Below are 23,213 nucleotides of genomic sequence, written 5' to 3'. Positions count from 1 at the left end.
TCGTTGCTTAGGGGTCATCCTCGACTCTGACCTGTCCTTTCTTCCCCACATTCAATCTGTCTCCAAATCATGTTACATGCATCTAAAGAACATATCCAAAATACGACCGTATCTCACACAAGAAACTACTAAATCTCTTATACATGCACTCATTATATCCCGCATTGATTATTGCAATAGTCTCCTGACTGGTCTTCCCAAGAACAGACTCTCACCACTACAATCCATTTTAAATGCTGCTGCTAGGCTGATCTTCCTTGCAAGACGCTCATCATCTGCTGATCCGCTCTGCCAGTCCCTCCATTGGTTACCTGTATCTTACCGTATTCTATACAAAACACTTCTACTAACTTATAAAGCTATTAACCATACTGCACCAGCATATATCTCTGCACTTATCACAAAATATCTCCCATCTCGACCACTCCGCTCTGCACAAGATCTGCGTCTCTCTTCTGCACGGATCACCAGCTCCCATTCACTATTACAGGACTTTCATCGGGCCGCTCCCATCCTATGGAATGCCCTTCCACGCACAATAAGACTCTCCAATAGCCTCCAAACATTCAAGCGTTCCCTGAAAACTCACCTCTTCAGGCAAGCCTATAATGTTTAAGTTCTACACGCATAACCCTCTGAGGCACTTATGTATTATATAGCTACCCTTCTGGACTTGTAACTTGGTGGGACTGCTATGGTATTACTGGTGCCTGTCCTTGTGTTTCCCCCTATATCCCTATAGATTGTAAGCTTGCAGCAGGGCCCTCCTACCTCCAAGTCTGTATGTTGTTACCCAGTTTGTTTTATCACTGTCTACTATTGTAAAGCGCAACGGAATCTGCTGCGCTATATAAGAACCTGTAAATAAATAAATAAATAAATAAACAGGTGCAGGCACTTTAAGAAACTGTTCCATATAGACAGACATTTTATGCACACCCTGTGCTGTGTGCTGCATAACCTGCAACAAGGCAGGATCCCCCTGATATGGTGGGAGTGAACGCAGAGAGGGTTGAGATTAGGAGAATGCCCCTTTTGCCTAGCTCTGCCCTATGAGCCTGAGCTCCACTGGGAACAGCCTCACAAGCAGGGCACAATCCCCCTGATCCAAATGCTCACTTGTTAATCTGACCCTGCAAAATCTGCAGTCTATAAACATAGCAGAGTCACCCCCCTTCACAACAGCAATATTACACTTTCCTGTCATTATTGTATAGTGCAAAATGTCAGGCGCTTATACAGAATAAAGTATTTAAGTGACTTATCTATTTAGCTGCTGTTGGAGAAGATCACAGGGTGAATTCTGCAAGAGAAAGCTCGCACTGTAGTTTTTCTTTGCCCAGAAGCACGGCACCTTGTTCAGCTCCGCAGTGAAAGAGAAAGGCGCCAAAACTACAGCAAGGAAGAGACCAACTGTCCCTGCCTCAGCGGGGGAGACAGCAATATTTGGCACCCTAACCCCTTCAGTCGCTCCTATAGCCGAGTCCTCTGTTTCCCAGTGTCTCCCCTTCCACTGGGGATCACATGGGACTGTCCAGCTAAGCCAGGCTCCTGTAGCCAGCATGTCCTCCATTTGTATATGGAGTGAACTGGCAAGCCCTTGTAAATGGCGGCGCCATAATGGGGTTCTGCCACCCGAGAACCCTCACTATCTGAGGGCCAGTTTCAGGTCCCCCAGGGGGGGTCAGAGCGCAGAGCAGATAGAAAGCAATGCTTTCTCCCCAGCTCACAGGGAGCTGACAAGCAGCGCTGCAAACAGTGTATAAAAGTTTACCCAGGAAACCATACAATGAACCCGCACTAGCTAAAGTAAATTAATAAAATAAAAAACTCTCTCTAAAATGGCTGCTGAAAGCAGCCCCACAGCATAAGCACCCACTCCGGTTGGCACCTAAAATGAAACGGAAGTTTCCAGGATGCAGTGAGAGAGGAGCCTGCCTCTCAAAGTCATAGCATAGGTGCTTGGCTCCTACGGACCCTACTACATCCCAAGGATAAGCTGTGTCACCAGGATGGACGAAAGATAAATATTATTAAATTGAAAAGGCAGTCAACGGTTGCTGAAAATGACTCAATGGATTCCTAATGGACACTGAAATAGGCTGCAATCTTGTGAATCCTCTTAATGCTATCTCCTCCTCGTCAAAATAAAGGTGTGAACTAACCAGCGGGGAAAGAGTTGAATACATTTGGAAACTATAAGTTACAAAGTCCATTAGCTTTTTCAACATTTTATCTAGGAGTTGGCTCATGGTGTAATTGAACCCTTCCCTATGTATCTGAATGGAATTAGTATCATGGAAAAGAAGCCGATGACGGTGATAGGATTGGTTTTACAAGGGTGCTGTCTGACTCCCGGAGACACAGGCAGAATGGATGGGGCATAGTTTTTGCACAAATAATTAATTCTGCCATTCTGCAGACCGTATTACTTTGTTATCTCCAAGATAGGAGGCTTAGTACACCTGTTCTTATATGTTAACTAAACTGTACTAGAGCAGAGCACCGAGAGAAAGAAAATCTAGAAAACAAAAACTAAAGACTAGTGGCTAACGGTGAGAAAACCATCAAGACAAAGCAAAGCGTAGAAGAATATAGAAAACACATTGTAGTTCCCTGGAATAGGAGTGGTACAGAGACAGCAAGAGTGAGACAGACTGATAAAGGCAAAAGTCAGTAGTCCAACGCTCTTGTATCTACACATTAAGGAGACCAATGGGTGTTATAAGGAAGGGGTGCAATTGGCCAAACAGGTCCTTGAGATCTACCAATGATGCACGTTTTCCAAATCACCTAGATGGTGCACAGCTGTAGTCATTACTAACTGTCACATTTTCAAACCTGCTGCATTCATTCCTACTATAGATCCACAGGTTGCCTGAAATACATGAACTGTTGGTAGATCTTGAGTACAGGTTTGGCCACCCCCACACTACAAACTGATACTTAACTGAGAACTTTACTAACCTGTGAAAACCAGTTCAGCCTTAAAGTATTCACACTCCTGTTTTAAGCGAATATTCTCCTCCCTCTGCTCATTGTTCTCCACAGTCTTTTGGCTGAGGTCATCTTAAACAACATAAATCAATACATTATTGATAATGTTGCAAAAATAAAGAGGGTGTTGACACCATGAGGAATAAATAAAACATAGGCATAAATAGCATATTTCTACCTTTAAGTAATAGTTTCATAGAAACAATTATAAAATATAGATATGTAATTTGGAAGGCAGCACTCATATCTGAAATAGAAACTTCGGTACTTATGTATTATCTGGACTCCCATGTTAAATGCACCCCATTTTTTCATACCCCTACTATCCAACTACGCATGGAGTTGATTCCGTGCCCGAAGCGTGGCGAGCGCAGCTAGCCCCACGAGGGGACACGGTCTCATAAGAAAAACGGAAGCCCATATATTACATAAATACCGAAACTTCTTTTATTTTGCATATAAGACTGATGACTACCACCTTTCTTCATCCAAACTTCTATGTTTGGTCATTGCAGAAGGGCACTACAGCCAGTAACATGTAAAAGCACATAATATTACATATATACACACACATCCAACGATAATGGCAGTACCTCAGACATTTAATGCAATAAATAACATATTGAATTGGATAAGGTTTCTCAGATCTGGGATGATGTAATATAGCTGCCGGTTTTCAAATAAATATATAAATAAATAAATAAATGGTACAAATAAGCATACACTGCTCTGTATTGCTGGGGGTTTAGGTTGAGCTCATATTGCATTTAAGTTTGTTTCTCCAGCAGCTACTGTATAGGCACCATTAATCCTGGCCAAGGGCCCAATTCAGAAAACCCACCTTGTGTAAATCTGTGTTGGGAAGTGCAAAAATATCAGAATCAGAATCAGAATCAACTTTATTGGCCATGTGTGCTTGCGCACACTAGGAATTTTTTGTGGAATTACAGTGCAGCATCAAGCGGGGATGAAGGGGGGGGGGGGGGAGACATTATATACATTCCATTGAGACATTATACACATTACATTGAGAGCATTTAGACATCACTTGTGGGGATCACATGCCTGCCGAGCTGCGCCACTGGTCGTTGCAGCAGCCAGGTAGGTGACAATATAAGCAGGGACAGTACAGTTATCACACCGGGAACACGTACCCGCCGAGCTGCACAGCGCCTAGGCAGCCATCAGCGGCGCCACTGGTCATTGCAGCAGCCGGGTAGGTAATAATACAATCAGAGACAGTACACTTATCACACAGGGAACACACACCCGCCAAGCTGCACAGCGCCTAGGCAGCCATCCGTGGCGCCACTGGTCATTGCAGCAGCCGGGTAGGTAATAATACAATCAGAGACAGTACACTTATCACACAGGGAACACACACCCGCCAAGCTGCACAGCGCCTAGGCAGCCATCCGTGGCGCCACTGGTCATTGCAGCAGCCAGGCAGGTGACAGCATGAGCGAAGACAGCACAGATTAAATCAGGGACAGTACAGTTATCACACAGGAGACACGTTATACATATTGCTGGGTGCACAGTTCCTAGGCAGCCATTTGCGGCGCCATCTTAAAGGCCTCACCAGGCGCCATCCTCCTGTATGGAGAGCCAGCGCGGGCAGCGTGGACAGCACAGGCAGCGGCCGGGGGGGGGGGGGGGGGGGGAGAGAGAGTCAACGAGGCTTGGAGTCCATGAGGCTGGGGGACTGGTTCAGTCAGTGAGGCCACGGGCCTGGGATAGATAGTGAGGCCTATGGCTAGGCCCTCTCTGGCCCAATCTCTGGAGCCATACCTTCTCCCGGGCACCACGTTCATCCAGAGATCCGAGGGGCCGGTCAGGCTTCCCAGACAGGGCCTGCCTGGAGTCTCCTCCACAAGTGCCGGGATCATCTGCTACAGGCCAGGGTTCTCCTCAGTAGGCCCGGATCCTCCACTGGGACCGGGGCTCCATCTCTGCTGCGGCGGCCGGGGGTCGCGTTGGCACTACTAGGGACAGCAGCGGGTCCTCACTGCAGCATCATCTGGGCGCCATCTGTCTCCCCCTTCCTGCTTCCCAGTCTGTCCGTCTCCCCCTCCATGTTCTCCGCGCCGGGCGAACACAGCGCCGGGCGGACGCAGCGCCACAGCACCGGGGGGACGCAGCGCCGGGGGGCACAGCGCTCTGACTCCTCCGTTCCCCCCGCCGCCACCCGCACCTTCTCCATGGGCCGGGGATGGGAGCTCCGTGGATGGAACACCGGAGCTCTCCTGCACGCGACCATCCCCGGCCCCACCGGAAGTCCGAATTTATGTGGCATCGATATCCGGTATCCTGTTGAACATCTATCTGCAATTCTAATCCATGCTCTCATCATCTCATGCATTGATTATTGCAATAGTCTCCTGATTGGCCTTCCCCATTACAGAATCTCACCACTACAGACCATCATGAATGCAGCTGCAAGGCTAATCTTCCTAGCCAGATGTTCATCGTCTGCAAAGCTACTCTGTCAGTCACTCCATTGGTTACTTGTATTCTACCGTATTCAAAATTCTTTTACGTACACGCAAAGCCATAGATAGATAGAATTCCTTTATTCGTCTCACAATGGAGAAATTTACAATTGTTACAGCAAGGTTCAAGTACAGATAAGGGTGAAAATAGCAAATAAGATAAGAAGTCCAAACAATATAAATCTAGAATCTAAGAACATGTAGGTCTCTATAGACCATGACAGTTGTACATTCTGATTGCAGCAGGTAGAAAAGACCTGCGGTACCTCTCCGTTGAGCATCGAGGGTGAAGCAACCTATCACTGAAAGTGCTACACAGATCCGTCAAAATATTTTTGAGAGGGTGTGAAGCATTATCAAATAATGATGTTATCTTGCTGATCATTCTCCTCTCACCCACAATCTCTACAGAATCCAAAGGCATTCCTAGGACAGAACTGGCCTTCCTTACCAGCCTTTTAAGTCTCTTATTGTCGGCTGTTGAAACTGCTGCCCCAGCAGACCACTCCGTAGAATATGGCTGATGCCACTACACAGTCAAAGAAGGTCTTCAGGAGCGCTCCCTGCACTCCAAAGGACCTCAGTCTCCTCAACAGATAAAGTCTACTCTGCCCTTTCCTATACAAAGCAGCAGAATTATCAGTCCAGTCCAATTTATTGTTCAGATGAAAACCCAGATACTTGTAAGTTCTTACGATCTCAATATCCATTCCCTGAATACTCACAGGAGTTGGGGGGTATGCTGACGTTTCCTGAAATCAACTACCAACTCCCTAGTCTTCCTCGTATTGAGTTGAAGATGGTTCCCCTGACACCAAGTAGCAAAGTTCTGCACAAGTTCTCTGTACTCTGTATAAACCAAACTACACCAACATACTTCTCAAAATATCTTCCAACCCGAGTTCTACTCTCCTCACAAGATCTGCGTCTCTAATCCACATTCAATATTCGCTCACATTCCCGATTGCAGGACTTTGTCTGGGCTGCACCCACTCTGTGGAAGGTCAAGCACAATAAGACTCTCCTCCAGTGTCTAAACCTATAAGCATTCCCTGAAAACTCATCTCTTCAGGCAAGCTTATCAAATTCCAAAACCAGCCACTTAACCTTCATATACATTCCTATCTAATCACATCCCCACTGTACAGTGTTTTCCATCCTCCTGACCCATGGCCAAACTGCTGGGTCACCGTATTATACAGCATACCAGGAACCTTTGCATTCTGGTGGAATTAATGCAAAAAGATTACAGTAGCTATCCTTATGTTTCAATGCCTATTTCCCTATAGATTGTAAGCTTGAGAGCAGGGCCCTCTTACCTTTTGACTGTCTGTAAATATCCTGTATGTTGTATCAGTGTCTCCTTTTATTAAACGGTTAATAAATAAATAAATTCACAAACCATCAAATGATTTTTCCACGCAAATGTCAGTAAGTCTGACCTTTCCACAAGTGAAGTGACGTAAAGAAAGCTGATCAGCTTTAAGTAAAAGGTGCGTTTTAAGGGAATCTTTAAAGCAGTGCAGCTGTGAGTACCAGAAGATGGAAGCAGTGCAGCTGCTAGTACCAGAAGATGGAAGCAGTGCAGCTGCTAGTACCAGAAGATGGAATCAGTGCAGCTGGGAGTACCAGAAGATGGAAGCAGTGCAGCTGCTAGTACCAGAAGATGGAAGCAGTGCAGCTGTGAGTACCAGAAGATGGAAGCAGTGCAGCTGCTAGTACCAGAAGATGGAAGCAGTGCAGCTGCGAGTACCAGAAGATGGAAGCAGTGCAGCTGTGAGTACCAGAAGATGGAAGCAGTGTAGCTGTGAGTACCAGAAGATGGAAGCAGTGCAGCTGTGAGTACCAGAAGATAGAAGCAGTGCAGCTGCTAGTACCAGAAGATGGAAGCAGTACAGCTGCTAGTACCAGAAGATGGAAGCAGTGCAGCTGTGAGTACCAGAAGATGGAAGCAGTGCAGCTGCTAGTACCAGAATATGGAAGCAGTGCAGTATTTTTCAACTGCATAATACTAATGTCTGCCACTAAATGGATAATGTCAGATACATAAGATCCAATTTACCATTATTTATTTATTTATTAACAGTTTCTTATATAGCGCATACAAATTCTGCAGCGCTTTACAGAGCATAGTTATGAGTAAACACAAAACAAATTACATTACAAGACAGTTTAGGACAAGTACATGGTTAATACAGATAGTTGCATCAGGGGACAGGACACTGAAGCAATTATCAGGGTGGCAGTGGTTTATATATTCTAAGAAAGGCACATGAGGAGAGAAGATCCAATTTACCATTAGTTAATCACAAATATTTATCATAGAAAGGAACTTGGCCAGTTCTGGAGGGGTTTCTGAATTTTCTAACGTTTCAACTTCACTGTTTTCTCTATGTATTATTACTATTAATGGTTATAAAATATCAAAAAATACACATGTACCAAGGATGGTTCCTGATTCAGTGTCTGTCACGGTGGAGTTCATAATCTATATTTTCAACTACATACACAGTAATATTAAGTTACCAATATGTTTTGGTTCAACTTGATAACGCATAGTTTACCAAAGAAGCCAAAGCCTGTAAAAATAACACTTCCACCTTTCCTTCACAGATAAAAGTTGCCTACAACCTTTACAACTAGACTGTAGGCAATCAGGAGATTTAAGGTGACCACACACTAGAAAGATCTGCGATCATAAGATGTGCGCATAAATTAGCCTTCAAATCTTTTGCCTGTCCTGGACAAAAGATTTCAGGCAAGCGCACATCTTTAACAAAGATTTTTCTTAAGATCCCATGTGCGTTCCTATGGATCTTTTGTTAAATCTTCTGATCTTTCATGCGGCACGTAAAATCAGAAGATTTAGCAAAAGATCTCCTGGAGCGCGCATCGGACCAAAATTTGCCGATTTTCTGTAAATATTGCCCGATATATCGAAAATCAGGCAATCGTCCAAAAAATCGTTCTAGTGTGTGGGGCAGATGTATTAAGCTTTAACAAGAGATAAATCCAAGGGTGATGAGAGATAAACGTCCAGCCAATCACCTGCTAACTGCCATACTACAGCCTGTGTTTGAAAAAAGTCAGTAAGGAGCTGATCGGCTGGATGTTTATCTCTCCTTATCACACTTGCATTTATCTCTTGTTAAGGCTTAATACATCTGCCCCTTAGGACCTTATTCTGGTTGACCCGCCAAGCTGCTAAATTCGCAGCTTTTACGTGTTACTGCTCGGTGCGAACAGGCCGGCGAATAAGCAATTCGTTGCATCTGCTCGCACCAATCGGCTGCATATGTGCATAAATGTTTATATGCATGCGCAGTCACAAAACTCCTGAAGAAGCTGGGAGGCTAATCCCAGAGAAACGCGTTGAGCTCTTTTAAAATTGGACATTCTTTTCACCAACATCACGGCAATCCATGCACCCAGGACACCTAACATCTATTTGCACCTACCCATCCGGAAAGCAATCCGAGGCAGCTTTTGGACTAAGATCAGTCATCCAGGTCTACCATCCTTCCCGTCAGGGGAACGCATTCCACCTTTGGACTCTGTTTCTGGGACTTATTTGGCTACCTGGTCATCTGCTACTTATGGGATCTACTAAAAGGGATGTCCGCATGGTAATATGCATATTCAAATGCTAGCCTGCATTGCATTGTGATGTATCTTGTATATCATTGAATGTCCATCTGTTTTACTACTCTTTTTATTATTCATTATCAATTTTAAACTGAATTCCATAATTACAGCTATAGTAATTAACCCTAATAATAAAATCTATTGTAAAGGATACAATGCTTAGGTAATGGCTTACACCTATCACATGAGACCAAGCACCAAGAGATATCATCAGGATGTATATTTCAAAACAGAAAACAATGATTTGTTTCTAAGCGTTCACAAAATTTTTTTGTGTGGACTAAACCAAAAGTTTGGTCAACATCTAAAAACACCATTGCCAGATGGATCCCTATATAGTAATAATGTATCATGCTTACATTGGGGCTAGAAAGCATATCCCTGAACTTGTACAAGGTACCCTGGCTGACAAATGTTCTATAGCCACTTAGACTTCAGTCCACACATTTAAAAAAAATTTGGGAGCAAGGTGCTGGGTACTGTAACTCTTGAACGTATCCTCCAGCCGGCACAGGTTTGAGAGGTTCCTAATGCCCCCAACGAGATATATCGCACATGGGACTTTTCTATTTATGCAATGTCCTTTCTTGGAGTCAGTTGGACAATGGATGCACTCAGTTGATTCTAGTTTGGTTCTCAGTTCACCTTGTTAGGATCCTCATTCCTGTAGATATTCTTATTCTCTCATATCTTGTTCTGAACTGATGGTTCTGTACTGTGGGCTTCATTAGAAAAACACCAAGCTTTATTTACTAAAGCCTTCCAAGGTATTGAGGGGGGAGCAGCTTGAGCTTTTGCAAGACAATGCCCAAGTTCCTAAATTGTACCCAATACCCCAGAACACCGCAATAAACACCCCAATTCACTAATCTGTGCACTGGCTTCCGATTGGAAGCTCTTTCTGCTAACTGCCAGTTCAGTGTGAGGAATTTTCTACCCATGGACATTACCAAAAAGTGCTTTTGCATGTATTACACCAGAACTACCTGACTTCTACGTGCTGCAGCTGCAGTCCCTAAAAATCACATTTATTTCACTACCATCCCTGTTAGATTAGCTGTGTATGCGTAATGATGGACCCTACAGTCAACAAGCTCTAAATAAATTGCAGCCTCCTTGGTTGCCACTAGTCCTTTACACCTCTTCATAATGAAAAGAAATGACAACATATTCATCCCCCTAGCCTCCATTCTTTTTATTTTTAATAAAGCATACCTTTTAGTTTATCCATTTCAGTCTTCATCCTTCTTAGCCTGGGTTTAAGATTATCCACTTCCTTTATAGCTGAAGCTTCCCTCAGCCTAGTCTCGCGTAGTGCTGCCTCTAGATCTTTAAATCGTGATGTGAACTCTGTGATGTGATTGGTCGCTTCTACAATATCATTATCCTAAAATCAGTAGTGGAACATAAAGTTTATTGAATAGTTTTACATTTTGGGGCTGATGCAGAGTTGAAATTATTACATTTGTAAAAGTACTTTGTTAAGCAATAATTAAGTGACTCCGGTGTTTCTGTTGAGAAAACAGAAATCGGTATACTAAAAAACTCACCGAGTGTTGCCTTTCTTTGTCACATACAGTATATACCAAGAAAGGTGGCACTCACAGACTTTTAGGTTGCTTAAAGAAAGTTCATATTTAATCAACGTTTTGGGGAGCAAGTCCCCTTTATCAGGATGTGCTTCCCGAAACATTGATTAAATATGCATGTACTTTAAGCCACGATGAGTCTCAGACTTTTATTTGTTCTATGAATTTGGAGAGGCCACAACTTATCACTGGGAAGGCACCAGAACATATCCAACAGAAGGCACTCTGAGACATTTCATCAGTGAAACATGTATTTAGTAAACGTTTTCGGGACCTTGTCTTGTTCGCAGACAAGGACTGACAATGGGGCAGATGTATTAAGCTTTGCGAAGAGATAAACTTGAGATAAAGTGGAGATAAAGTGGAATGAGATAACGCACCAGCCAATCAGCTGTGTTTGAAATATGACAGTTGGAAGTTGATTGGCTGCTGCGTTATCTCCTTCCAATTTATCTCCACTTTATCTCAAGTTTATCTCTTCGCAAAGCTTAATACATCTGCCCCATTGGACATTATTCCTGTAGATTCAAAAAGCTGCAAGTTTTGCAGCTTTACAAGTCCACCAAACACCAGCCCCCCCCCCCCCCCCCTCGCATATTGAGTTTCATTGCAGGCATGTGAATGGATGTTTAGCATAAACATCCAATCGCAGCTTGCGTGCAGGGAGGAAATCATGGATTCGAGCGCCCGAAAACGGGCTAGGGTCACGACTGCCGGGATGTCCTGACAGTCGTGAACCGGGATTGAATGCTTGCCTTATGAGAGAATTCAGTTGCTGTTGAAGGGTGCAAAACTGACACAGCATGTAAATGAAAGTTTCACAAATATATTTGTTAACATTTAATACAAATAAAATAGAGAACCCACATCTGCCCCAGGGATTATACGGTCACTATTATTGTTAAGCCTTTTGGTTCAGTCAGGAAAACTGTTGTATGTGTCCTGTTTTGCTTTCACAGCACTTGCATCTGCATCTTTCTTATAATCACTTATGATCAATCTGTATCATAGGTTCTAAGTCTGCTCAGGACCCAAACAGTGCATATATTCCAGGACCCCTCACAGAATAGTGAAATAAATAGCTCCACCTGTGGATCGTTGCCTAATGAGTACACCTGCGCACATGCTAGGTGACCTGGAAAACGGATACTGATCTTAAGAGCCTCTTTTATTACCTTCAACCTTAGCAATGTGGAAAGTTCCTGTTCTCGGGCCTGTAATCGTCCAACATGAGCAGACAGTTCCAACACGGACTCATGCAAACTTTGATTTTTTTCCTGCAAAAACTGAACAATCAATTCCACATTCTGGTCATTCACAAGAGATTTTTTGAATCAAAGATTTCAAGCGCCATAATAAAGTATTAAATGGCTAATCTTCATACTCTTAAGAATATAAATCAAAATTTTTATTTTAGACATAATTGAAGATGCTAAACTATTTACTGTACATGCTTATTTGTATTGGGTCTAATAGACCCACTTCACTCTTTTGTAAATGCTAAGATTGTCTAAAGGCCCCCATACACTTCACCCGAGAAATAAGGTGAAAAGTGGCAAAATCGGAGGTGTTTGGTATCTGATCCGATGTGTGGTCCCGTTCAGATTGGATGTCAGACTTGCTGCACGTCCAACTTCCGACTCCGCCCATCTCCCGGCAGCGGGATTGCATACAATATATGATATCCAGAAGGACCACATACTATATATCAGTGGTAGCCAACCCTAGCCCTCGAGAGCTACCAACACTTCACATTTTCCAGACAACCTAGCTGCTGCACAGCTGCACTCATTAATCACTGACACATTTAAAAAAAAGATACACAGATGGAGCTAATTAGCTCACTTGTGATTCTGTGAGGAGACCTGCAAAACATGCACAGTTGGTAGCTCTTGAGGACTAGGGTTGGCTACCCCAGCTATATATCATGGGTGTCCCTTACAGGGCGGTTCAAGTTCATCGTATGCGACTTCTCCCCTCGGAGAAGTCGCATAATGTATGGGGGCCTTAACAGTGTAAACTTTTACCCAAAAGCAATTGACTTCAAGTGTTTGTACTGTAGTTAGATACAATTCTAAAGATTTTACCATTTACATGCATTGCAAATGTTGCTGTGCTAGGTTTTTTTTCTTACATAATAGTTGATAAAAACAGATCATGATTTGTGTACAACAGTTGCATACAGATACAGTATAACTACAGAAATTCAGTCATTCATTTGGCAAAATAAAAAAGTGGTAAGTGTGTGGACAGCTTTAGTAACCTTCCACTGCTCTGAGTCATAAAAATGTATAGATGAAAAAAATAAATAGTCTATCACTGTAGTTTAAGAAAGAAAGATATGCTGACTGGATGATGGTTAAAAACCTTCTTCAGACCACAAAACCTGGCACTTAGTAAAGGATACATTTTTATTATATTGCAAATCTTATATAATTTATACCTGCTGCTGCATGGTCAAAGAAGTAACTTACCACATTAAGTTTAATTTGTTTGTGGGACTTACAGAGTATACAAGGGTGAGAAACTGCTTCTAACTTTATACTGCCTTCATACTACAAATACTGGCAAGCTACTGCAAAGTGCGTGTGTGTATACATGCTAAAGGACTGGCTTTATTTCCTAAATGTCCTGCTTATTAACCTCTTACTCGGCGGACCTCCTCTATCTTTTTGCTGACAGCCTGTTGACAAGTATAAGTGATTACATCTAACTGTATATTTACAGCATACGGTTACATCAAACTTGGAGACCCAACTTAAATGTGCTACCTCATAGCAGAAATATTTTATTTTCATCTATAGTTTTATTTACTTTAATTTATTTAGTGTATAAAAAGATTATATTGTTAATTGTTATGTGATTTTGCTTTACATTTTTAATATTTATACATTTATTATCTTGCAAAAACAGAATAGCAGAACTATTCAGAGTATAGACATACCTAGCAGCGCATTGCGCCTTATTGGGTTTTTTTTTGTGCTTCTATCACTGTGGTTTATCCTAGAAAGTTTTATTGTCTGGAATCAAAGCTAGATAACCCAATCCGGATAGAAAAACACAAAATCTGACGGAACTGATTATACCACAAAACAAAACAAAAAATCTAAAAATCAACGTGTAAAATTATAGCGGGAATAACTGCATGTTACTTCATTTTTTTTTTTAACCTAAAACTACTTTTTTTTTTTTTTTTAATAACTGTTCCTCCATTTGTTCTGCTATTGTGTCAGTTCCAGCAAGTTACATTAATGAATGTGTTGGTTAGTGCACAGGACAATAGAGTAGCAATGGTACAATTGTTGAATCTTTGGCCGTTACCTCCAAGTCTTGACAGTGGCTGCTGGCTTCTGATGCTCTGAGAGACACTCTCTGAAGTTGCTCTTGGGTGTTCTCCAGGGATGTTCTTCGGTCCTGCTGTTGAGCTTCCAGTAATTTTATCCTTTTGGTTAATGATCTGATGATTTCATTCTTTCGCTGCAGTTCATCTAGTCAGTAAACATAGTACCTTAGTCTACAGTAAGACTCTTGTGTGTTAATACTTTCATCATACTGTGTGGTAAATTTCAAGAATGCAGATATCTTAAATCAGTTTATCGTGTATCGATTGACTATTTGGTAGACAGGCAGAGCTGTGGAGCCTATGATCACCGTACTTTCTAGCCTGGCACACTTCTGTTCCAGTGTGAGAACTCGCTGACGATCATTCTCCCAAGCAAGAAGCTGCCTCTGATGCACCGCTACCATGTCATTTAGCTCCTTATCTCTATCCTTCAGCTCAGCAATTAATAACTGTAGCTCTATTCTTTGCTTCTGAATGGTAGAATTCTCAAGGTCTGTATACAGAAACTTAGAGAGAGAAAAACAGCAAGAGAAAAATTGTTTAATGTTTCAGATATTATAACCATGATTCAAGAACATAAAAACACTAGACTGCGAATGTCGACATAGCATTAACCTGGTAGGTTAATTAGCTCCCAACAAATTACCCCTAGAATGTCTGTGTGTGCGTGTACATGTGGTAGGGAATATAGATTGTAAGCTCCACTGGGGCAGGGACTGATGTGAATGTTCAAATATTCTCTGTAAAGCGCTGTGGAATATGTGTGCGCTATATAAGAAACTGTTAATAATAATACAAAAATGAATCACCGAGCACACCTCTGCTGTGAAATGCAGAATTTGCTGCTGGAGGCAGAGCATGATAATGTGATTCACTATCAGAGCGCCGCCCACTTCAATGAAGACGTGAATGGAATGCATTAAGGCTATCAGTCTACTCTCCTGATTAAAGCCCTAGGCTAATACACATGTAGCTCTCCTTGGGCAGTCAGGCCCATTCTGCTGAAAACGGATGTGGATTGTTGAGCTCTCGACAATCCATGGCCATTTCACAGACGTGCCTCCTTTTCGCCCACCAGCAGGCAGGACATTGAATCCCGCCTGCCGATAAACAGGACAAAAATGGGCCAGGGTCCCGACTGTATATGACCCGGGATTGAACACCCCCAAAGTGTATATGATCCATTACACCTATATACACACCTGACTTTTGCATCTTCCCACGAAGGAAACCCTTGTACCTGCACATTAAAATTGTCCTATGAGTTAATAGGAGGATATTTCCAGGCATCGGTATCCCTAAGGGCCCTAATAAGTTATACTAGCCATCAAATACATAATTTAACATTTGTGCAACAAAGTCCATGGAGAGTTCATACGGGACTATGGAGCAAAAGCACACATTAATACATATACGAATAAATTACTACCAATGCGATATCACGGGTTTTGGTGGATTTCTCCATACAAACATTGATTCAAGACACTATATACTCTTGAACAGCAACAAAAAAAATAATTAGATATTGATTGCACACAATAGTCATACACTTCCTTTTCTTATTAAACAGTTTATTTTTTCCAACTTGATATATGTATGTCACTGTCCATTGCATTATTCCTGTATATTTCAATATTAGCTCATATTCCTGGAATATATTAAAAGTAATTTTTTTGGTACTCTTTACCTAGAACGGCGCCCACGATTGAAATCGCGGGCATCGCGGGTAAAATCGCGGTAATCGCGGGCATCGCGGGTAAATCGCGGGTAAATCGCGGGTACATCAAAATCGGGTACCCGCGATTACCGCGATTTTCCCATAGAGAACAATGTTAAAAAGCCTGATTGACCGCGATTTTAGCGTTAAATGCCTCAATGCCCGCGATTTTCCCATAGGAATCAATGTTAAATGGGCTACAGAGCCCAAATAGCCCCAATTAACCCTTAAATGTCCCCCCAATTTTTGTACGCCACCCCACGATCCACGCCAACCCGAAGCGTGGCGAGCGCAGCGAGCCCGCGAGGGGCGGCGGTACGCGTCCTACGACCTTTTCATGCCCTACTATCCACGTCGGCGTGGAGTTGAGAATAGAATAGTGTGGCGAGCGCAGCGAGCCACCGAGCCCGAAGCGTGGCGAGCGCAGCGAGCCCCGCGAGGGGACGCGGATACCTTCACAGGTAGACGCGTCCCCTCGCGGGCTTCACAGGTGTCCGGGTCGCCACGGACACCTGTGAAGCCCGCGAGGGGACGCGCTTACCTGTGAAGGTATCCGCGTCCGCTCGCCACGCTTCGGGCTCGGTGGCTCGCTGCGCTCGCCACACTATTCTATTCTCAACTCCACGCCGACGTGGATAGTAGGGCATGAAAAGGTCGTAGGACGCGTACCGCCGCCCCTCGCGGGCTCGCTGCGCTCGCCACGCTTCGGGTTGGCGTGGATCGTGGGGTGGCGTACAAAAATTGGGGGGACATTTAAGGGTTAATGGGCTCTGTGGCCCATTTAACATTGATTTCTATGGCCAAATCGGGTGGATTGAGGCATTTAACACTAAAATTGGGTCCATCGCGGCTTTTAACATTGCTTCCTATGGGAAATCGGGAGCATCGCGTCGCGGGCATCGCGGGTACGTTTATGGCCGGCCGCGACGCGACCGACGCGATTTTTCAGGTTTAACATGGTTTTCAATGGGAAAATCGCGGGCATCGCGTCGGTCGCGTCGCGGGCAGGCATAAATGTACCCGCGATGCCCGCGACGGGCGCCGTTCTAGGTAAAGAGTACCATTTTTTTTAAATAATTTCTCTCAATGTGCCTGACCAAAGAACCTTTGTCCTTCACACAACTAGTAGTTTATGGCCCTTAATCTGGTTTACTCATAAAGGAAAACTCCTTCTCAAGTGGACAAAACCATGTGCAGGTGGGGCAGATGTAACTTGTGAAGAGATAATTAGATTTGGGTGAGGTTTTACTTCAAAGTGAGATCCATAATACAGTCAGTATTTTCCCTGCACAGAAACAAAATGACTCACCCAAGTCTAACTCTCTCTGTACATGTTACATCAGCCCCACCTGCAGTTCACATAGGGCCTTATTCTGGTTCACTCCTTCTGCCAAATTCCTTCTTAGATGGTCAAAACTATGTGCACTGCAGAGGGAGGCAGATGTAAAATGTGCAGATAATTAGATTTGTGTGAGTTATTTTGTTTCTGTGCAGGAAAAATTCTAACTGCTTTATTTTTAACACTGCAATATACAGTAGATCTCACTTTGAAGTAAAACCCCACCCAAGTCTAACTCTCTCTGCACAAGTTACATCTGCCCCACCTGCAGTGCACATGGTTTTGTCCATCTAAGAAAGAATTTGCCAGAAGGTGTGAACCAGAGTAAGGCCCATAGTTTTGTCCATTTGAGAAAGTATTTGTCTTTGCGAGTGAAGTAGAATAAGGGCCTCTATGTACGGTTGTATAGGCTGCACCACTGCAACGGATACTAAAATAAATGTGAAATAACGGGGATATACACAGCAATATTACATATACTAAAAAAACTACCGTAACTTTGTGTGTGTAGATAGGTACTGCTCTATGTCCCTCTTTACAACTTAAACAAACATATATGCCAGATATTCCCACATACTCTACCTTTGGTGAGGTAAGCGAATTTGAAGCGTTCATGTGGACAGAATAGTAACTTCTTCAGATAATTGGAAACACTGTGAATTTTAATAAAATATTTATAATTATTAGCTTGGCAAGGAACACCTTCATTATCAAAAGCATATACAAAACAGTATAGATAAATATGGCACTTCTAAAGTCTGTAATATATTCCTATATTTCCTTTATGTCTTCCGATATATACTCACCAGAGTTAAGTGACCATCAGGCGTATGAAAAAAAGTAATTTTTTTTTTTTTTGAAAATATAATTTTTATTGGGTTTACAAAGGAAAAATAATCACACTGAGAATCATAAGTGTATAGTGAACAGAACAGCAAAAATGACATATGTAAATGCACACAGTTCAACATTTCGTATAAAGAGTAGTATGAATAAAACGTATACAGTCTAACACATAAAAGTCTAGATAAAATGTAAATACCAGTGTCTTGAAGTTTGTCACACATGGAAGAAAGAACAAAGCCGAAAAAAAGAAAAAAAAAAGAGAAGAAAGAAAGAGACAGGAAAAGAAGCAGGAGCTGCCGCCTACTAACTACTAATAATGTAATCAATAGGAAAAAGTTATTAATGTAAAGTGCATGTAATAATTTAATAAATTAAAGTAATGTTGTATAATGTTCTGACTCTTTACAGGTCAACCGAGGCAACCAAGTCATGGTGAAAGCATGGCGTTTACATTCTAGTGAAGAGATCAGGTCATCCATAACCATGTATCCAACTCTCTCCTTAAAGATGTAGCTCACTAAAACAGGACAATCCTGATATGATGTTGTTTAGTGGATCCCAATATACCAGCAGACTTCTCAGGAATGTGGGCCAGAAGCACTAAGCTTCAAAAGTGATAAAATGCAGAGTGATAAACAGCCAGCCAATCAGCTCCCGCCTGACATGGCACAGTCTGTGCTTGAAAATGGTCAGTCAGGAGCTTAGGGCTATTTCACACGGTCGGCGAAATCCCGCACGGCTTAAAAGCCATGCCGTCCCTTCAGTGTGTAATGGACTGTTATGTGTCCATTCACACGGGACGGTCACGGCACGGCTGCCGGGTAGCAGCCGGATCTTACCACTGCAGTGTCCGGCTGCCATGCCGTGGCTGTCCCGTCCTCACAGGTCAGTGTGTGCTGAGGGCGATGGGGGCCTTTCACACACACACCGGTCATTTGGTGTCCGGTTTTAGCTCTCCACAGCCACCAAACTGACGTCACTTCAGTTTCTACCCTCAAATTTACACAGCACTGACTCACGGAGCCGGTGCATGCGAAAGAGACAACTGTCAGTCAAAAAGCCGGACAAAGTGTGTCCGGCTTTTTGTCGTCCGGTCAAAACCGGAGTGTGTGAAACTAGCCTAACTCTGCCGCCATTAAACCCTTGTATCGCCATAAGGTCCCCATACACTACTCCAATTTGGGCCGATTTGTCCCGGTCCCGGTGGATCAGGCCTAGAAATTGTCCCAAAGCAGATGTGTTTGACATCCCCTCGGGTGCGTGTCCAACCTGCTGCCCGTCTAACCTCCGACTCGGCCTACATCGCATGTGATCCAGGGACTGTCAGATGGCAATACATTGCAGTAGTGTATGGCATGCTATATAGATAAATTATGAATATTTTGATATTATAGGTTCACTTCAACATGCCTCACATCCAACAGTTATTATGGCTGGAGGGCATCGCTGCAAAATTGTCAACAGCCTTTAGAGCAGGCTTGTCCAACCTGCGGCCCTCCAGATGTGCTAAAACTACATATCCCAGCATGCCTTGCCACAATTTGGCTATTAGGGAATGCTAGAATGATGGCAATGCATGCTGGGATGTGTAGTTTTAGCACATCTGGAGGGCCGCAGGTTGGACATGCCTGCTTTAGAGCCATTACCCCTAAACCATTATTGTCTGATGCCTGTGTGCCCCCACACTGTGCATATAAAGCTCAGGGGTAGATGTAACATTGTGTTTTTTGTGCCTTAAGTGATATATACATATCATGGTGAAGCGGGTCCTGTTATCAGCAGCATGTATTACCATTCTGGGTGTGCGTTTTCCTCCCGAAACACATCCTCCAATAACGGATGTCAGCTGTGTCTCCAACCTTCTAACGCTCTGTGCCGTGTGATGGTCTTCGGCATCTTCAAATTAAAACAGCACATGCACCGGGTAATGTTTGCAAGGGATGCTGGGAAATGTACGGCGCTGTGCACCCGGCCCATGCGCTGTTTTAATTTGAAGATGCCAAAGATCAGCATCTGGCACAGAGCGTTAGAAGGTTAGAGACTCACAACACCAGAAACAGCTGGCGAACAGCAACAGGGCCGCATAAGGAATGAATCCCTGCAGCGCCTGATGATACATCAGGTAAGAGCAAGGTACACTTTTTAAAATAAAGCAGCTCCACGAAGCCTCCTCCCCCGTAGCACCGCCCGTTAAACTCCCCATCGCGGATGTCATGATACATCAGGGGAAGCGCTATCTCCTGCCATAACGCACAGGTATAGCGCATCTACCCCACCAAGGCAGATTTATTAAGCCTGGTGAAGTGATAAAGTGGCCAGTGATAACGCAGCAGCCAATCAGTCCCTTACTGTCAAGTTACATGATGGGTTTACAAAATTACAGTTAGGAGCGTTATCAACCGCCACTTTATCGGGCTTAATAAATCAGCCCCTCAGTACTATACAGTGATATATGGGTTTGTTAATTTTACCATTGCTAGCTTTTGCAAGTGAGTGTAACAGAGCGATACTGCCCAGACCCTGCTAAGCTGTCACTGGCTAAAACCATACAGTACATGCAGAGTGACACAATGCATCGTGGGCTGTCACCCCCCAGGGACCACCTGTGTGTGTTGCAACAAGTCTCTCACCTGGAGACGACGCAGCTGAGCCGTGTTTATCTGTTCCCGCAACACTTCCAAACCAAACATCGCGAGAAACTCTAATGCCTCATCACATCACGCGAGATCTGGGGAGGGCAGCTTCTTTGATCAGCGTGCGTGCGTCTGTCATATGACCGGTTTAAAGTTCTTCTGTGGAGGACTCGGACATGGCTTGCTTGGTTACGGTATATGAGTGGCTGATAAAGCGTCGTGTCGCTGGCTGCTCCTCTGCATGGAGGAAGTGTTCGTGGCCGGAGGGACACTGGATGCCTCTGATATTCTGTACATATGATCAGACTTTATAGTTCTCGTTTTCTAACTGTCCATGTAATGATCATCTCCAAGTTTTAATGATTTGTCCCTGTTTCTGTATACTGTCCAATTACCCTTCTATTTATGATGCAATTTTCTTCTTAGGCAATTTTTAAAATGAAACTAGTATAACGTGGTTAAAAAGTTATGAACATGGGGTACAGTAAACAAGCGTAAGTAAATTTGTAATTAAGCTAATATAGGTAAACGTTTACCATAAATAGATATACAACTAAAGACATAGCTGCCTACCCTCCTGCATTCTGCAGGAGACTCCCTGAAATAACAGCAATCTCCTTCATTTCACCCAGCCCACATTACACAGTGACAATTTTTGGGGAAATAGTGATAGATACATTAGTGATACATACATTATTGAATCATCAGTACCATTACCCAGCACTTTAGCAAGTACAGTAGCTCTTACTAACTGCTTTGGGGCTCAGCTGCATTTGTATATAAGTCATTTTACTAGATTCCTCTCAGATGTAGCAGTACACACCTTTGCGGGATGCAGTTTAAATTCCGGCGGTCGGGATCCCGGCGTTCAGAATCCCGACCGCCGAAATCCCGACACTTTCTCCCTCCGTGGGTGTCCACGACACCCCTGGAGGGAGAATAAATCAGTGTGCCGAAAGTAGCGAGGCACCGGGCCCGCTGCGTGGCGAGCCCGCAAGGGGGGGCGATCCACGTCCCCCCCTTGTCAGGATTTCGGCGGTCCGGATTTTGAACGCCGGGATCCCGACCGCCGGGATTTCATACTGAATCCACCTACGCTTCTAGGTGCCACGTTCACAATCTCTCCATATATGGAATTAGACACGCCCTTTGGGTGAAGCAATGACACGCCCCCTCAATGGGGCACTGTGCAAAATTCTGCTACCAACTATAATCTCCCTGAAACTAGTTTTCAAAAGTAGGCAAGTATGACTAAAGATAACTCTAGATCTATAGCTACAGTATGGTATACACCTCATGGTTAGAACTCTTACCAACATAGTTAGCCCTGGAAATTAACTCCTAACAGCCTTGGAAATTAACTCCTAACAGTCAAGTTTTAGGGATATCCCTGTTTGTGCACAGATGGTATAATCAAACTAATGGAGATACTATTTAAGTCAGTTATGCCTAAGCCTGGATATAATTAAAACCTGGACTGTTGGGGTACCTTTACGAAATATTTGGGAGCCATTGCCATAGACTGTTTCAGTGTTATGCCCCTTTCAGACCGGTTTTTGGAAACGTTAAAAAAAGCAGGGTCCTACCCGTTTCAGACCTGGTTTTATTGGTGTCTCAACGGGTCTAAAACGGTACCCATGCAGCAGTGAGCTCTATTGGTCCCCAGCGTCGTGCATAGTTAATGACCCGGCTGCTCATTACATATGCGCATATGTATTGAGCAGCCGGCTCATTAACTATGCACTGTGCTGGCAAAGAGCAGATCAGCTACTGCTCACTGTCAGAGTGAGAGAGCTTCTGCTGGGCTGGAGGGAGAGCCACAACTTAAACCCATTTCAAAAATACCTAGGAATTCCCTGAATTGCGTGATTGCACATACCTAGTATGAGCCGGGAAGGTGCGTCGCATCTTCTCGCAGGATGTAGGCATGTATCCGGTTGCTAGGGCCGTCTGGCTAGCGGGCCTGTGACAGGGGAGCCAGCTCCCGAGGTAGCCGCACTGGGTACACCCCCTGCCCAAACTCCTCCCAGGGGAGAGCATCCCGTCTGGCCACGGTGACGTGTCTTTCACCTGGCGAAGGTGGCGGTGACAGCACCAGGGACGCCAAAGATAGGTACGTTCACATGTAGGAGCCGGTATTAGGGGGAGTGAGGCGCATGCGTGGTAGTGGCCGCAGGATCCCCTCCCAGCTGCCAGGGTTGCCCGGATTGACACGCTCCATATACAGTACAATATACAATGCCTGTGTGCAGTGTGCCCCGAGTACAGGCTCTGTCTATACACCTACACTACACTGAAACGGGATTACTGTATGTAAAAAAAAAAAAAAAAAAAACGGCATTTAAACGGTAATATACCATTTAGGAGATGCGGTCTGAAAGGGGTTTTAGCTGGCAGACCCGTTTTTAGAATCGTTTTAAAATACCTGGTCAAAGCCATTTATGCGGTCTGAAAGCAGCATTAGTTACACCCCTGGAGGTGAGACCACCATCAATCACTGTAGCAGGGTCAAACTTTAAATGACACCCCGTTCTCACTTCTAGTAAAATTCCTGGGTTAAGCATGTCGACGCAGTAATTTGCCTTTTAAAACCGTTTTTTCTTTCAGTGTGA

At 43.8% G+C, this 23,213-nt stretch overlaps 1 protein-coding gene across 6 annotated transcripts in view; it reads right to left on the bottom strand.

The window, feature by feature from the left end:
* Positions 1-20,752, bottom strand: part of CCDC62 (coiled-coil domain containing 62) — a 38,049-nt gene extending 17,297 nt beyond the window's left edge. For 2 of the 6 annotated variants that reach the window (XM_083151017.1, XM_083151031.1), the window contains exons 1-7: positions 20,599-20,751; positions 17,705-17,775; positions 14,380-14,572; positions 14,045-14,211; positions 11,899-12,009; positions 10,350-10,521; positions 2,968-3,069 (exon numbers count right to left, since the gene is read on the bottom strand). In XM_083151017.1, coding sequence (XP_083007143.1) covers positions 2,968-3,069; positions 10,350-10,521; positions 11,899-12,009; positions 14,045-14,211; positions 14,380-14,572; positions 17,705-17,737 — 778 coding nt within the window. In that variant the 5' untranslated portion in view covers positions 17,738-17,775; positions 20,599-20,751. Of the gene's footprint in view, positions 1-2,967; positions 3,070-10,349; positions 10,522-11,898; positions 12,010-14,044; positions 14,212-14,379; positions 14,573-15,268; positions 15,307-17,704; positions 17,776-19,760; positions 19,879-20,598 lie in introns of those variants that run through there. The other 4 variants (XM_083151048.1, XM_083151038.1, XM_083151025.1 and 1 more) reach the window with 4 other exon arrangements.
* Between the last annotated feature and the right edge of the window lie 2,461 nt (positions 20,753-23,213).

Source organism: Crinia signifera, chromosome 1, assembly GCF_055691185.1.
Source record: "Crinia signifera chromosome 1, ASM5569118v1, whole genome shotgun sequence".
NCBI classification, from domain to species: Eukaryota; Metazoa; Chordata; class Amphibia; order Anura; family Myobatrachidae; genus Crinia; species Crinia signifera.
The sequence above is the reverse complement of the archived record's forward strand: the minus strand, read 5'-3'. Positions and strand labels throughout refer to the sequence as shown.